The 18,062-nt window shown below is 44.3% G+C and overlaps 1 protein-coding gene across 1 annotated transcript; it reads right to left on the bottom strand.

The window, feature by feature from the left end:
• Positions 1 to 219: 219 nt before the first annotated feature.
• Positions 220 to 16,691, bottom strand: kcnj5 (potassium inwardly rectifying channel subfamily J member 5; the record flags this gene model as incomplete). The annotated part of the gene is made up of 3 exons (XM_083772882.1): positions 16,613 to 16,691; positions 12,721 to 13,594; positions 220 to 623 (listed from the first exon to the last, which is right to left on the bottom strand). Exons 1-3 carry the CDS (start codon positions 16,673 to 16,675, stop codon positions 220 to 222), a joined length of 1,341 nt encoding a protein of 446 aa, XP_083629008.1. The 5' UTR covers positions 16,676 to 16,691.
• Between the last annotated feature and the right edge of the window lie 1,371 nt (positions 16,692 to 18,062).

The following is an 18,062-nucleotide window of genomic DNA, read 5'->3' as shown; positions in this document are numbered from 1 at the left end:
AACAATTCAGGGCAATTCTTTTGTTATAGCGAAACAAAAAGAAACCCCAATTTCTCGTTCTCTTTCTTCCGTGCGCTACATTGCCATCGCGGTGGTGGCGTTTGTCCCCCCAATCTAACCACGCAACCGAGCGTCTCATGACAGGCCTCTGTTATGTCCACTGCGTCAGTCCCTCCTGCGATTTGGGGCGGAAATCCGGAGCTTGCGACCTCTTAATTGTCAATCAGTCAGTCTGTCCGTCAGGGGCAGCTGCTGCTCCAGCGCGGCGGCCGAGCCGTTGGTCTCCCCTCTGTCGCAGCACGGCGGCTCCCCGTCGTCGTTCTCCCTCCCGGTGGTCAGAGGGTCCCCCGTGGTGGTGTGGAGGGGGGCGTCCAGGGCATGGGGGGGGGGCTTTTTGACCACCTCGGGGGAGAGCAGGGACAGCTGGGGCAGCAGCGGGCCCTCTCGCAGCTTGACGGCCAGCTCCTTGGCACTGCAGGAGGGCGTGTTGGTCTCGTAGATGTCGTGGAAGCTGTTGTAGTCCACCTCGTAGAAGCCCTTCTCCAGGGAGAGGACCGGCGTGAAGCGCCAGCCCCACAGCACCTCCTTGTCCAGGTAGGAGCTCCGCGCCTGGCACGTCATCCCTGTTTGACGGACGGACATGGATGCACCGCACGCACGCATATAGGCACACACGCGCACACGCACACACACACACACACACACACACACACACACACACACACGTGCACATAGAACGGAAACAGGCATGCATAGCATCCATACATAGCCCACAGTCCACACATACCCACAGGCATAATACGAAACATACAGAAACATACCCACAGGCGTATAAATGGACATACCCACATGCATACAGAACACAACCACAGGCAAGCAAACACAATACCGGTGCACACATATCCACCACAATGAGACAAATGGAAAGGGTTGTTGGGGGGAGGACAGAGAGAGAGAGAACATCGTTAAATAATTTACAATCATGGTTTAACTCTTGTCTCAATAACAACAAACAGAGAAATTCTTCAGTCAGAATCAGCAATGAGCAAGTGGAAATATATGTTCAACTTGTCTCCACAATAGGGTCTCTCTCTCACAAATTGTCAGTCCAAGCATGATTTCTCACTACTACCACCATGGAATTTCTTTAGGTTACTTTAAAAGACAGTCTGTCAACAATCACCCAGAGCAGTAGTCGCAATAGTTGAGACAGAAACAGTCATGATTGGCTAAGCTAATGGAAAAGCTAGGGCTGGCATCTAAAGCCCAAACCACACCGGTTGGGACTCCTTAAAACTGTTTTAAGGTCAACCACACCAATGCAACTCATTGCAACTCCATGATCTTTTTTTAATGATGTTTGGGAGATAAGACACTTTCCTGGGGTTTGTATGTGGGTAATATGTGTTTTTAGATATTTCAGTATTTCAACGTGTCCATGGACTCCATGATATGGATGGGTAGCCACCTGTAAATTACATTTCATTTCTTGTTTTGTATTCATACCATTGACGACTTGATCTGTAACTGAATAAGGAAATCAAAGTCTCTACTGAGAATAGATGACTCATTAGCCAAATATTCCAAGGGACAGTAAAACAGTCCCCGTCAAAACATCTCAGCACTAGTAGCAACACTCGTTAGAATGCGTGACGGAACACTGTTGACACTGTTGTTGAGGTTGTTGTGGTTCTGGAAGGGGATCATTACTGACGTGCGGTATCTACTAAAACACAGAAGTTGACTGGCAGTCAACGACTAGCTGATATTAGTATATTATTATATTCATTACATAATCATAATGTTATTTGAGCTGAATGGATAGGGCAATTAAAAAAAAGTATGCCAACTCGTGTTCTGACTTCTGAGCCAGTACTGTCGCCGTGCTTTCAAAAGTTTGTTGCGGTGAATAGATGTGTGTGGGTGTGGGGGCGGCTCGTATCTTAGCAACACTGAAAGCGCTATTAAACTCTCATTGGTCACGTCATGAGTAAATGAGCCAATGGGCTGCTGGGCGTATTCTCAGACACCAGGTTCACACCATAGACATATAAAGCTGGACGCCTCATCTGGCTCTGGTGGCGTGTGTTCTCGAGAGGGGGCAAAGCTTTCCCGAGATTCCTTGTGAACTGTGAAACATAGCGGAAGCATAGCGGAAGCTTCTGCTAAGCAGAAGCTTGCCAAGCTTCCGCGTGAGTGGATTTTGAGTCTGACATGTCCCGGAAAATATGCGCTGTGATTGGCCAGTAATCACTGGAGTGGCAGCATGGCTTCTGCCCTCCTGTCGACACACATGGCTCCAACGAACTGCAGCGGCCAATGAGGCATCTATCTTTTTAAAATGCCTATGGTTCACACAGCAGCTATGCAGTAAGTAACACAGCAACGAGAGGGGAGCAGAGTGGGAGGAGGACGACAGCACAGCAGAATTTTGAAATAACCAACGGGCAGCCGTCCGCATACCGGTGCTCTAGAGTCTAGCACACCGTTGAAAAAGGATAATTTGAACAGGAATAAAAAAGTGATCAACGGAATGTCTTCAAAATTTCGCCCAGATGAAGACCTTCCGAGGTCGAAACATGTTGGGAGTTAAATAAAGGCCTTTCCTCCTTTTTACTCCTGATAAATGAATACAAAAACGGCATTATTATCTTTTTCTTGAAAACCTTAAAATTTTAGTTTTCATTGTGATACTAATGTATATTGTATAGGTCCTAGGAACTAGTATTAAGTATACCATGTTGGTTCCACTGATTAAAGCCGGGACACAATCAATTGATTGATAATTACATGCTCTGAATGCACATGTGGGCCACCCATCTACTATGGCTTGTGGGCAGATGGGTGGGCCAAAAGTGCTCTATCAGGATAGTGTAGTTGAATGTGAATAATGTCTGTCTTGTAGACGGGGGTGAATCCAGGATGGTGGAAATGTCTGTTGAGCCATCTGGAGGTGCCGGGGGTCTATACATACACAACATCTGTGATGCAAGGTCCCTTGAGTTAATAACCCTAATTAAACACACACACACACACACACACACACACACACACACACACACACACACACACACACACACACACACACACACACACACACACACACACACACACACACACACACACACACACACACACACACTCTGACCCTCTCTCTCTCTTTATCCCACTCTCACACTTCACTCTCCTCTCCAATGGCACTCCTCCTAAAAAGCGCAAGGGATGGCTAGATTACATCCTGTGCATTCATTGGTAAATACCTATACAGCCATTACCCTTGAGGCCATAATATTGATTAGAAATAATTACTCTACTGACTAGGATGATGCTCACAGTAATCAACACCGCACCTGTATACTAAATCAATGGATCTTTAGAAGAAAGAAAGAAAGAAAGAAAGAAAGAAAGAAAGAAGACCATCAATTGCTGGTATTTTTCTTCTCTTCAGTGGTTGAATCAAATGTGCTTTGCATGCATCTGCTGGGATAAATGGAGTTAGTCCCTGGAGACTAGTGCTGTTATATTACATCTAGCTTTCCGAAAGCCATTAGTCTGGATGAGAAATTGCACATTCTATTCTACTGGGATATATGTAGGCCTAAACTTTGTATCATTTTAATAAAGGGGAACAGAAATCAAAAGCAGCAAGAGGATCAAATGTCCTTGGTCTGTCACATCATCATTCTGGGAGTGTTCTTTTCCAAGAAGCTTCCACATATTCAGCTGGAAATCTGGTGTAGTTGAACATAATTAAATGCGAAATGTGAATTTCATGATTCCATGAATGTGTGTTCTTCGTGACCTGGAAGTTGTGGAGGATGAGTTAAATTGAGTTTTTCACTGTCCACTGTACAATGATCCAGGATCCAGGATTAGAATCCAGATTTGTTTTGGATATCTGAATGTTAAGTTGGCTGTTCACTAAGGACATTTTAGTTTCAGGAATATTCATAGAGAAGGGATGCGTACTAAGAATAGACCCGCCAACAGACCGACATGCGGTCTGTTGGCTGCTCCCGTGCTTGCCGTTATGTTTAGGTTAGGGTAGAGATAGGTTCGCACCCAGAGAAGGCATGTAGGCAATAACTCACAGCCTCTAGTCTACAATCAATATGTTTATGTATTGCATTTGTATCTTGTATGTAAATGTTGTGAGTGTCTTGTAAGCCTGTGTGGGTTGGGCATCTTGTGGTGCAGGACAATAAAAAAAGAACATCATGTCAATGTATAAAATGCATTTTCTTGAAGATACATGAAGATTAATAATTATGACCACAAACTGAAGGCACACAGAGGAGACTTCACTTATAGTAGAGGGGAGAGCCGCCATGGTTGTAAGTAACGCGTCATGGTTGTAACATGCACGTTATCTCTTGATTGGTCAACGCCATCATCACGTCATCGCGTCAGTATACATACAGCAACGTACTCTACGTGCCCAGGAAGTTTCAAGTGTTTTCCTTCATCCGACTGGGAATTATTGACAGAAAACTGGCTTTTCTCAAATGAGTATCTGAGTATCTATAATATGTGGGCCACAAAATCTCATACAGACATTGTTATCATGTGCTGTATATGTCTGCTAAATTCTTACTTGGTATAGGCTATACCATTAATCCTGCTTTTGTGCATGGCAAAATGAGAGATGGGTACAGGCCAGGGAAATGTCATTAAACAATCTCTATTTTATCTATAAACACTTCTTAGAAATATAAGCCATTGAAACCAGACCAAGAGAATACTACCTCACACCTGCTATCTTCATACTCTATGTTGGCAACAACAACAGCCTGCGATGCACTGTAAACAGACTGCACTGTAGTTACGTTGGTATTATACACTGTAGCATGGGTCTTCAATAGGGGGTCCGGGACACCTAGGCTGTCCTCAGGCTTAGTTTGGCTTAGTTTGTTAATTCATTTTTTTCTTCCCAAAACAAGAGTTTATCTTAAAATACACGTTAACATGTATCCACTATCCAACATTATTAGCAAAGACAATGTGTAAACAAACACATTTAATTGACACACAACACAACTGTCAAACTAATCTATATGAAGCCATCAAAGCTGCAGCCACACTGGCAGGCAAGGCAACCCCATAGGCACTTAATACTTTCAGCGCCATTGCTGTTGATTAATGCCAATTGAAGCCTAATTTTGATACTAACGCTTAACGCCATTGCCGTTGATTAATGGCAATTGCGCTTTTATAGTGCATTCGATCGTCCAGCTTTGAATGAGCTTTGAAAGCTTCATCAAGTTGCATTGTATATTAATGTGCAACATAATTTATAGTATGTAGCACAATGTACAGTGAGGGTCACTGCTTCCTCTCTCTCTCACCTGCGGGGTCCTTAATTTGCCTGAACAATTTTAAAGTCCTCTTGGTTCAGACTGAGGAAATCATTATAATATAATGATTTCCTCAATCTGAACCAAGAGGAAACATATATTATATGTTTTCGCAGTAGCCAGGACATTTCTAAGTGCTAGCTAGACGTTTGCAATTCAGAACAGCGATGACAACAATGACCCAAGATTACCACACGAGAGGCAACCTCTCCCCCTTCACCCACCCCTTCCCTCCCCTCTTCTCCCCCCGTTTCTAGTCACTTTTTCAGAGCCATCAAGGTTGAAGAGGCAACGTGTGGGAGAGCTCATCACCTCTTTGCATTAATTAGCCATCCAGAGCAGCTGAATAACATAACCAACCACACACCCACGTATAACAGAATGTGTGGCCCTCTTAACCCTGAAAGTCGACATGGCTATAAGGTAAATTCCATTGGGATTTTTTTTTTTTAAATAAAATAAAAAAGATGACCTGCAAGCCAGCCAGCACATCAAGGCTAGGGTTCCCATGGCTATTTATTGACAGCTGTGCTGGCAATGAATTCAGCTGACACCATAAAACAGTGAGGTTCAATGCTGCACCGCACTCGCAGTCTGAATACACACAGGAAATTATTGTACATAATGGCCACATTTCTGTCAAGAAGCACTTCACTAAACTAGCTGAAACATTGAATTAAAAAGGATAAGGAAAGAAAAACACACACATGCACAAATTACTATCCCTTGGGCTGTAGAAGGTTGATATACTCAGTATGCAACATATAACAGACGTATTAATGATCCACATTACGGTATTTGTGATGAACAACAGTGTTTTATATTAACCTCTATTAACCTCTAATTCTTTTTGATGGGATTTTAGTCATGATCTGTTGACATTGACATTTTGGTGTTCTATATTCATCAACCATAACAGAATCTATACTCTATACTCAGTATGCAACATATAACAGACGTATTAACCCATTCTGACCTGAGATCAGATTCATACGAGGTTTCCACTGGGACACACACTGGTCTGATTGACCCATTCTGACCTGAGATCAGATTCTAAAAATGTCAGTCGTTCTTCGATTTAAAAAAAAATAGCAGACCTACAAGCTCATTGCGCGCCACTCGGTGGCGCGCTATGAGCTTGTAGATCTGCTATTTTTCAATAGCTAAAGCATAACATGATGCTAACACCAAAATGGGTTCCCGTTCAGAATGGGTTTAATGATCCACATTACGGTATTTGTGATGAACAACAGTGTTTTATATTAACCTCTATTAACCTCTAATTCTTTTTGATGGGATTTTAGTCATGATCTGTTGACATTGACATTTTGGTGTTCTATATTCAACAGAATCTGAAAAAGTTTTTTTTTTTAAATCTTCTTAATTCTGGATGGGTTTGGTGTTTTAACTAAGCATTATGTTATACTTTAGCTATTGAAAAATAGCAGATCTACAAGCTCATAGCGCGCCACCGAGTGGCGCGCTATGAGCTTGTAGGTCTGCTATTTTAGAAAAATCGTGAAAATGTGGCACAAATCTTTGAATTATATATTATTTCAGAATACTTTTTTTATTTCCACGTCAGGCCTAAATGGTTAATAGAGAACTTGATAGTGCGTTGATAGAATCTTCATACTACGCCAGAACATCCTTTCTTTCTTTTGTTTTAAAAGCCATTTCACAATAGGGGGGGGGGGGGGGGGGGGGGGGGGGGGGGGGAGGCTACAGCCGGAGTCTATGCCTATGTGTGGGCGAAGGGAATTGGGAATCCCTGTACTGTGTGTGCAGCACTTAAACTGCCTACAATGTTATTCATTTCCTCTCTTAGTGTGAAGGAAAAAGGGAACGTTCCTTGGCGTGATAAATCATCAATCCACCCAACATTCCCCCAATCTGCTACGGGTGTGTGAGAAACCAGCGTCACCGGTGAATGTTCCTAAACTGACTCACTGGATTATGCTGAGAACTGCACTGCCTGCTTGTCAGTACAAGACAAGAAAAAAATGGATGTAGGCCCATTAGGTTGCTTTATCGATAACGAGCACTTCCAAACTCTGACACTTAAAAGAAAAATAATCATCTGGAAGGAATCATACTTAGGAAGTAGCTCATAACATGTCTACGGTGGATTTTTATAAAACAAACACTTTGCAGATAGATTCAAGCTTTTCGTACGGCTGGTGAGTTTGACGTTGTGTAATAAAATCAGATAGGACTTTTATTTTCAATGGGAAATTGCACCTAGTTACAACCTTGCTGGCAACATGGCCGTGGTGTGCATAAGATCAATTGGACTGAGTCTAAACAATAAGCTACCTGATTTTTTTTTACGGAAACAGAAATAGAACACACTCACACAATTGCTTTTTTGGATGTTGTCTGTGACCTGTGATCAGGGCGAGCGGTCCTTAGCTTTGACTAATGCCACTCAAATATGCCACCATTTTACTGCAGACTTTACTAGGTGAGGCTTCAGGCGGGCCAAACCCCCGCTCCCCTGGGCCCTCTTCTCCGCGGGTCGATAGCACACTGCCTTGACGTACTGTATATTTCAACCCGGCGTGTCAAATGTGGTACTTGCTTGTAATTTACACAAAGTCCTATAAAATCAATGTCATTAGCAAAAGAGTGGGGGCCATATTTCCTCTCAAAGTTATTGACTTGCTTTCTCAATGATTAAAATCATCTCGTGTGAAGTAGGTGAAAGCTTACAATTCCCCAGGCCTGAGGGCTTCTCATAGCCTGGAACCCCCCATCCTACTCCCCCCCCCCCCCCCTCCCCCAATCTCCTTTTAATTCCTTGGAGACAAACCCTCTGTGATTGGATCCATACGTCTCTTTAAAGATAATGACAACAGGCCAACAGGAAGTGTGGAAGAGACAGAAGAAGAACCCATTTGTTCACCACTCAGCGGTCAGCGATTGTGACGTGCCAGCAGCCTCGTTTAATCCCCAGGCACCCCCACAAGCCCCCCCCCCCCCCCCCCCAGCAACCTCCCCACGAGCCCCGAACACACCACAGAGCAGCCCACACAAGCCCCCCCCCAGCAACCTCCCCACGAGCCCCGTACACACCACAGAGCAGCCCACACAAGCCCCGGCCGCGCACACCGCATGGGCCCCGCTGGCGAGGCGGAAGGCGATGCGATTTAATGCCTGAGTCAAGTGTCCAGCAGTGTGAGCAAAGCAGCTACGATGACTACATGGTGCTGCATGGGGAGGGAGCCTAAATATATATAAATAAATGAATAAAACACTAAGAGAAATAGAGCAGAAAGGTTCAGACGCATGAAAGGCTGTGCCACATTGCATTAGGTAGGGGGAGAGTGAGTGGTTTAGTTTATGCTTTTTGTATATAAAAATAGGGCAATTGAAGTTGAATGGGCGCTAAAAGCCAGTAATCATGTTAATGAATATATGGTAATAGAATGGTGGTGGTCTACATGAAGTAAACGAGGTACATGTATAATGCATTGTATTTAACCCATTCTGAACTGAACCCATTTTGGTGTCAGCATCATGTTGTGCTTTAGCTATTGAAAAATAGCAGATCTACAAGCTCATATCGCGCCACCGAGTGGCGCGATACGAGCTTGTAGGTCTGCTATTTTTTGAAAAATCGAAGAACGACTGACATTTTTTAGAATCTGATCTCAGGTCAGAATGGGTCAATCAGACCAATGTGTGTCCAGTGGAAACTCGTATGAATCTGATCTCAGGTCAGAATGGGTTAAAAAGAGGGCCAGTAAATGACACATATTGCGTACTGTATATATTTACCTGACCTGGAGCCAATGCTCCTCATGAAAAACATGTCAGGACAGCAAATATGTAATTAGCCAGGCTGCATCGTACAGTAAACGTGTATTTATCCCCTACATTAAAGTGATAAATACGAGGATCAATATTCCACAGGAGTAAGCTTTTCAAGGCTAATGGAACACTATCTGGGGATCTCATGAATGCGATCAATTTAAGAATCCCGTGGATGCCGTAGGTGTCGTACACACTCTGGAAGAGAATAAAAAAGCCACTGCATATTTTACTTCCAAGGTTTAATTACAGTCTTGGAAGGGTTTTAAAAAAAATGACATTCTGAAAAACGGAAAAACATAATCTTCCAGGGAAGGATGGCACTTGCCTGACATTGAAACTGCCTTGAAGCAGTCTTCATCACTGCTTGTACTAAACACACCAGTAGTGTGGGTAGATAAAGTTTGTTCATTTGGGAATAAACACTTTCAAAGAGACAGCCCTGATGTAGCAACAGAGGAAACGTGGGCTGCAGCACATAGAAACAAGTTGCAACTCAGACCTGCCCTTTCAGTCAAACCATCTGACGTGTCATAATTACATGACAGGATCACATGGAATATTTGCCATACTCAATATAGTTAGGAGTGAAGGAATAGCCAGCACACAAGAAATGTCCCATTTACCTCTGAGGGACAACGGACGCTTTTCGTCCGAAACACATCCATTGTTCGTCAGAGGTATAAATAAACCATGTGAAAAGGACATTTCTTGTGTGATGGCTATTCTTTGAGCCTTGCACCTATAAGACCTGTCATCTAATTTGGAGTGTTGCGGGCTGTCTGCTTTTGCAGTTTCTCTTTCTCCCCAATATACCGTAGTTGCCTATGATCTAGAAATAAAAGATTATGGTTGCTTTTTATAAGTCGCTATATTATAGTTAACCACTTAAACCCTGTACGTTGTTGGCTGGGGTCCCATGGGGGTATATCAATGGCCCCCTACTTTTTCCCTCTACACAAAATCGCTTGGCTGAAAATAGCTTATCTACAAGCTCACAGCGAGCTAGTAGATCTACTTCTTTCTTGCCAAATCTTTCACAGAATGTCTGCCTATTATGAAATGTGCAGAAGCGATACAGTATATGTTTCATGTGGTTGAAAGTGGAAATGGGAAAAGATTTAAGCTTTAAGGTTTTACTATTGTTCCCCCCCAGGCCCCAAATGATGTGTAGCTTGCGTAGGCAGTATACACTCGAGAGGTTCGTAAATATGCATGTGCAGCACTATGCGTCTATGTCTATGGCTATGTGTGACGTGTCAAGCAGTTGATCAATTGGCAGTCTACTTAAGCTCACCTGATTCATTGCACTTCCTCCTGTTGTCATGTTGTAAACTTATATGTGCTTTCTTTGCTCCCACCACCACTGCCACCCCAGCACCACCACTAGGCTCTTTCCCTAAGTGCTCCCAACACCACCCCAGCACCACCACTAGGCTCTTTCCCTAAGTGCTCCCAACACCACCCCAGCACCACCATTAGGCTCTTTCCCTAAGGGTTCAGTGTCCCTTGGGGGGGGGGGGGTTGTTATAGATCAGTGGTTTTCAACCAGTGGTCATTGATGGGGTTCCAGGTGGTCCCCAGCTAAATTATGAAGAGTTGGTAACCAAATGGACTCTTATTAGATGTATAACTCTTGAGAGCGTAAAATTAAACCAAATGGACCCATAAGCAGAGATGGGAAGTAACCAAGTACAAGTATACTGTGATGTTGACGCTGCCTGCAGCTACAGTATGGCCATGCCTATCAGGGGGATGCCTATGCGATGTGCTGCAGCAGAAATGTCAGGTTCTGGTCGCCGCCTCGCCGGGTATTAAAGTAAAATTATGAGCTATAATACGAGACGTTCCACAAATGATCAATTTTCTCAAAGCTGTCCCTGGCAGACAGACAGCGTCCCAAGTCCCAACTTTAAGACACACAGATGCAGCGCCCACCACCTGCGCACACAAACAGTGTGACTGTGATAGCCTATTTTGATTTAATTTACTGCCTTAACAGATCAGCCAAACCCCGGAACCACAGATTAGTCTGGAGTTCTGAACTCTGAAGTGGTCGTTTTTGTGCAACCAATATCCTAATGAATCCTAATTCACTGATAATGAATTGAGAAATCATATGCAAAGAATGCACAAATTGTAATTTGGCTAATTCATCTATTTGTGTAAGATGTCATGGCTCGCCAGCAAGCCATTGTGAGTAATATAATGTTTACACACTTTTATGTCTTAAAAATCATGTTACGTGTGTGTGTGTGTGTGTGTGTGTGTGTGTGTGTGTGCGCGTGCGCACGCACACATACTGTGGGTGTGAGATTTGCAGTTGTGCCAGCTATTTTGCTAAAAGTAAACAACTGTGAAAATGACATATTATTAGGAATACATTTGTCTCCTGTGTTAACTGTGCATACTGTATACAGTATATATCTGAATAGGATGGGGTAGGTCTATGTTCCTCACGTCACCAGGCTTTCCACCACAGTATATGTATATACTGTATATTTACATCAGTCATACTCATAATGCTGGTACTTCATATCACAGTTTTGAAACCAATCCTGGCGGCCAGTTATAAGATGAGGGTTGGGTGGGGATCTATTACATTTAATAGCCTTCAAATTATTTTAGTTGAAGTTACAGTTGGCTTTGCACAGAAACATCCGGTAAAAATACTTTTTACTCTTACTCTATAAGTACATTTCAGAGCCTGTACTTTTAAGTAATTAAGTACAGAATGTGAGTACTTTTCCCATCTCTGCCCACAAGGGTCTATTTGGATTAATTTTACACTCTCAAGAACATGTTCATTAGGCCTACTTAATAATTTACAAGAAGTCTACACAATTAGAGAATGTAGAATAATTGTTATTCTGATCAACATTTTCCTGTTATCATCAATACAGCATCGAAAAATCGTATCCAACAATAACAACACATTCTTTAGTTTTGGGATGTGCGAGGCTAAATCTCACCATGGTGGTCCGTGGCTCAAATGCCAAATACAATAACATAACAGGCCTTGATATGAAAAGGGTTGTCTGCTAAGCAGAGCCTTACATTTTATAAATTAAATGTTCTCAAGCTATTACTGGTCTCAATCTATTCGTGAGTTGTCTGACTGCACTATGAATTGTGCAGACTACAGACAGTGGAGTTAGTGGAGTACTCTAACCCCCATGAGATCCATAAAGACCTGGATTAATCTATAACTTCCCATTCCCTTTCTATTTCTCCCTAATTCTTCATTCCCTTAACATCCTTACATGCCTATTTCTCTTTTCCTCTCTCCATTGATTCATCCGGTGACCCAACCATCCATCTATTGATATTTCTCACCTTGTCTAAGCCCCCCTCCAAGAAGCTTCTTTCAGACAGATGGACGGATGGTCCATCTGTCCATCCATCTTTATTGTCACCCTGCCTTTCTTCCTCAACCCAGGAGAAACCGTTCATTAATCCATCAATCTACTCGCTCCCTTCATCTGGTCATCAATCTACCCTCCCGTGGGTACTGTATTTCAACACTACCAACACCCGCCATCCCTTTTCGTACCTGTGGCCTCCACCATGCCCTCGAGGATGACGACAATCTCAAACTCCTCCTTCTCCACCTGGGCCTGCGACATCTCCCAGAACGGGCTCTTCTCGTTGATCTCGTGGGAGATGATGAGCGGCGACACCAGGAACAGGCGGTCGTCGCCTGTGTCGAAGCCGATGTTGAGGTCCGTCTGGTTGAGGGGAATGAACTCCCCCTCCTTGGTTTGCTGCGAGCGGATCAGCTTGGCGCGGATCGACGCCTCCACAATGTGCGAGTTCCTGAGGTCCCCAACGCGGAACATCAGGCACATCTTGTTGTCCCGCACGGAGATGACGGCCTTGTGCGAGAACATGAGCGTCTCGGCGCGGTTCTTGGGCTGCGAGATCTTGACGAACATGCAGCCCACCATCATGGCGTTGACGATGGAGCCCAGTATGGCCTGGATCAGCAGCAGGATGATGCCCTCGGGGCACTTCTCGGTGATGACGCGGTAGCCGTAGCCAATGGTGGTCTCCGTCTCGATGGAGAACAGGAAGGCCGACACGAAGCTGTTGAGGTTCTCCACGCAGGGCGTCCAGTCCTTCTCGTCGCCGTGCCACAGGTCGCCGCGAATGAGCGCGATCAGCCACCAGAGCAGGCCGAAGAACAGCCAGTTGACCACGTAGACCAGCGTGAAGATGAACAGGCTGAAGCGCCAGCGCAGGTCCACCAGCGTGGTGAAGAGGTCGCTGAAGTAGCGGTATCGCTCCTGGACGTTGCCGTGGTGGACGTTGCACTTGCCGTCCTTCTGCACGTAACGCTGCCGCGGCTTCTTGACCGGGTCGGAAATCAGGTGGGTGCGCTCCGTCGAGATCTGAGCCTCCCGTAAGTGCTTGGGAAGCTTTTTCACCTGCAGAGAGAGAGAGAGAGAGAGAGAGACGGATGAGGTGCAGATTAAATAAGAGGCAGAGAGACATAGAGATAGATGAGGAGAGACAAAATGAGAGGAAGAGAGCTATACAGATAGATGAGGAGAGGGGAAATGAGACGGAGGCTTGGAGAGAGAAAGCCAAGCATAATACATGGTAATAGAGAACACGTGCACAAGAAAGAAAGATAAATGGTAGAGGAATACAAATCCTTGTACTACTCATTGTGAGCGGCGCATTTTACAGCAGTCAGGGCTTCATCATCATCATTCCATTCCTTGAAATTACCATGAACACATGCTCCTGTCTTACCCTATATGCTTTGAGTCTGTAAAAGAACCAAGCAGTCAAAGTGAATGAGTAATGCCCGCTCCTCTCCTTGAGCAGCTAAGCTCAAAGTGCCTCTGTGAGAAAGGCTCTTAACCTCCAATTGATCAGTGCAGCAGCGGAAAAGTGTGGTTGTACTGGGCAGCTCCCACGTGTACACACATGTATAAACATGAAGGGACAGGCGTTCTAGGTAAACCACGGTTAAAATGGAGACTGGAATGATTCCAGTGCGGTAGGTTTGAATAGTTATACTGTATGTGCACCAGACCTGCAATACATTTTCAAACGGTGAACTACAACCTTGAAAATAATGTGTTATCACTTCTGCCACGGAGAAGCTGTTCACTTTTGCTTTGCCTGAAATGAATTGTACATGGGTCCATGAACTTGATTTATTCCTATGGAGGACCATTACAAAACCCATCGTCTGATACCAATCAGTGATTAAAAAATTCCTCCGTGCCTGAAACAAAATGGTCTGCAGGGCACAGCTGTTTTTTATACCATTATAGTGGCCATAAATACAGAGCGAGGTGCATCAGATCTTTCTCCCTCTGCTGTAGTGGAAGTGAGAGAGAGTGGACCGCACTGCTAGGAGCTAATAAAACCAGGGGCTCTGATAAAGTCAGTGCTCTGCACTACACCACAATGACATGAGAGGGAGGAGAGGAAGGCGGCAGGAGCGAGCAGCACTTTGCTCCATCTCGAGGACGGGGGGCGACAGCCAAGGAGAAAGAAAGAGATTGAAGCAAAGAGAGAGGCAGAGAGTGAGAGAGAGAGAGAGAGAGAGAGAGAGAGAGGTGGAGGGAGGGAGGGAGAGAGCAAGAGACACAGGAAGAACACAAGGACACACAGGTCTTCATCTGTGCTTGGCCGGACTCCAGCCCAGCGATCAATCTCCACAGCTGTGCCCTGCCTCCTCTCTCACTCACTGTCCCCCCATGTGTTCCCCTCCCCCTCGTCCCCTGCGGGAGGCTGGCAGGCCTGGATCAGAACAGGAACTCGGAAGAGACACCCCCCCCCCCAAAAAAAAAACAACAGACATATGCCATTGCCAACACTCACATATGCTGCCCTCATGGCACAGCACGCGGGCACTCACTCTAATGTTAAACGAGGGTTGGGGACATTTTAGGGGCATAGACTGACGCATGAAGCGACATTATTACTGCTACAGAAGAGAATGCACAGAATTCCTCCTGACAGACACGCATTATTGGACAGTGCAGTGTACAGTAGGTATATACCCTTCAGGCATGCCAAGGACTCTCGCAGGACGATGACACTCCATCATCCCAGTCACTGCTCTTAATTGAAATGTGGTGTTTGCACCGAGACAAGAGGACATGTTCTGTGCCCTCTGCGGCCCTGGATGCTAATCATACACCTGTGATCCATCTCTCTCCTGAGTCATGCTGGCTGCATTTAGACAGAGAGAGCCGTATCCCGTTGGCTTTGTATTGAGTAACTAACTCCCAGGCACTTAAACAAAGACACCCACACACACATTGGCTCTCAGTTCAGTGGGGAAAGGACAGAACCAAGGTGGTGTAATATCGGTGTGTATCGAAACCAGATAATAAAATACGTCACCGCAAGTATTGACTTGAGGTGGATGAGTTACTTTGAGATGCCTACTGTGTACCTTTCCCACAGTTACCCTGTGTACAAGTACATCGGCAGGGTGCTGCATGTATCAAATGTGCGGATATTGATGTGAATGGATCAATGTATAGACAGTGCGGTAGTGAGAGGTTTGATAATGAGGACTGGGAAGACGATACTTATTGACCTGCACGGCAATTACTGACCCGATGACAATATTGTGTTGACTAAACGCCAGTGGCCTCCAGCTGCTGTCAACGGTACTCGTGGAAAGCAGAGACATTTTGAAGTAGTTCCACTTTTCAAACATCTTGTATTTGAATATACAAATGACAAGATCAGTCAGTGTTTTCCAAATCGCCGCTAATGAGCCCTTACTGCAGTCACTGTGGTTCCTGAGGAGCATGCTTTCATTAGCACATTCATTAGTTGTCCCAGTGAGTGGCACTGGTCATCATAGAGCGTTGTTTCCACTCAAATATGCGTTTCCTAACAAATCGTCTTGGGAATCGAGACAAATAATCGCTTATATTACAGTATAATTGGGAGTCGTGAGAGTGGTTGTGGCTGCGCAACCCTCCAGTCCTTCCTCCTGTCTACCGGTATATCTTCAGTAATATTGCCTCTCTTGAAGTTCTGCTCTGCAATTAATCTACAAAGGCTAGATCTCTTTGATTCAGTGTCGTTTTTGTTTTCTTTCTCACAGCATGATCGCACGCACGCGCGCACCTACGCACGCACCTACGCACGCACGCGCGCACACACTCACTCATTCACACTCGCTCTCTCTCTACATGCTTTCATTTCCTCCTTGTAAACAAATTGATTTAACGTAATATGCACTTTATCTACTTCATTATCTCTCTGTTTTCTTGAAAGCTCTCCCTCGTCATTAGAGAAGAGGAATTAGCAAAAGGTCTCAGGTATGACGCCAGTGTTTGTTCTGTCGAAGCATCTTCATCTGCTATAGTGCTTCCCAAAAGGAAGACTGCTTCCAAACCGTCTAATATATGTCTTTCTCGTCTCCATCTGTCCAAAACAACTGTGAACTGTGTAGTTTATACCTGTCCAGGTGTGACGCCTATCTCCATGTCGTGGTCCATTAGGATTTGAGAATCTCCTGCCATCCTCAGCTGAAGCTCAACACCTGTAAAAAATAAAAAATAACACAGAATTCAATATATCTGCACATAAAAGTAGAAACCTGGGAAGCACTGAACAGCTCTTTCTTGCAACCGTAAGTAATTAACATTCATTTGACATTTCTAAAAAGCAATTTCAGAGATATCTAAACAAAAAAAAAAGCCAACATTACAAGTTAATTAACAGTAGGAAATACAATTAAGCCACATTGCCCTGCATGGAAATCTATTTAACAATACGTCAGTGTTGGACCTTGTTCAATGCTGAAAAGTTGAGCGTGTTGTCTTCAAAGCACCAGATCCATAATATTATTGATTGGCTCATTATACACGTGTGTGACTATTTTCGATCTGGTCTAATCAGTTCCTGCTGGAGGTAATTGCACTTTCAACCCACAACACAAGGCTTTAAAAATGCGAGCAAATTGTGACACGTCCCGCTGGAATAGGTCTCCAGTCGTACCACATTTGTAATCTTTTGACGGGAGCTGACCTAAAGGTGCATCCGAGCTATGTGTTGCACAGACTAGAGCCATATTTTATTTGAAGGCTATGATGGAAAATTACTATGCATAGCTACTCATCTTTTGCTGTGCTCAAGATGCTTTTGCTGGAGACAGAAGCCGTTATTTAGTTACTGTAGTCCTCTTATCTTGTGCGCGCATAGAGCCAGAGCATTACATTCATTCTCCTGTGGCTATACTGTAAAGCCGAGGTCAAGATTAAACATTAAGTCTCTTACTGTGAAAGGATTTTTCTTACTGTAAAAGGATATTTCTTAATGTAAAAGGATATTTCTCTTGCGAAGAAAAGATAACGGCAGCCTGTTTACTTTTTAATGTACAGTATGGAGAGATACCCTGTGTGTGTGTGTGTGTGTGTGTGTGTGTGTGTGTGTGTGTGTGTGTGTGCACGTACGCGTGCGCGCGTTGTGTGCTCGTAGATAACCTTGCAAACCGCTGAACCGAACAGCACTACATTTTGTTTGCACACTGCCACAGAAATACCTCCACTATTGTTTTTTCCAGCATGTACTTTTTGAAATATTTAACCCTAGAACACTAGACATATTATTTTCGAGTGGAGCAGCCACTCCAAGGACCAGCAATGTCTGTCCCTCCCTATGTCCACATGTCCACATGTCTATCCCTATGGCTGTCCCTATGTTTAGGGTACCAGCAGGTGCTAAAGTGGCGCTGTTGTCTACAAAACACAAGCAGAGAGAGAGAGAGAGAGAGAGTGTTGCACTAAAACATATTTTACCCAATGTAAAATATTCCATAAAACAATATTTCTCACCAAAATATATTGAAGTACAGAAATACAACTTGAGGTTCAAAAAACGAAAATTATATCATCATCAGTTTCACCC

Source organism: Protomyctophum parallelum, assembly GCF_964188405.1.
Source record: "Protomyctophum parallelum genome assembly, chromosome: 9".
Taxonomy (NCBI): Eukaryota; Metazoa; Chordata; class Actinopteri; order Myctophiformes; family Myctophidae; genus Protomyctophum; species Protomyctophum parallelum.
The sequence above is the reverse complement of the archived record's forward strand: the minus strand, read 5'-3'. Positions and strand labels throughout refer to the sequence as shown.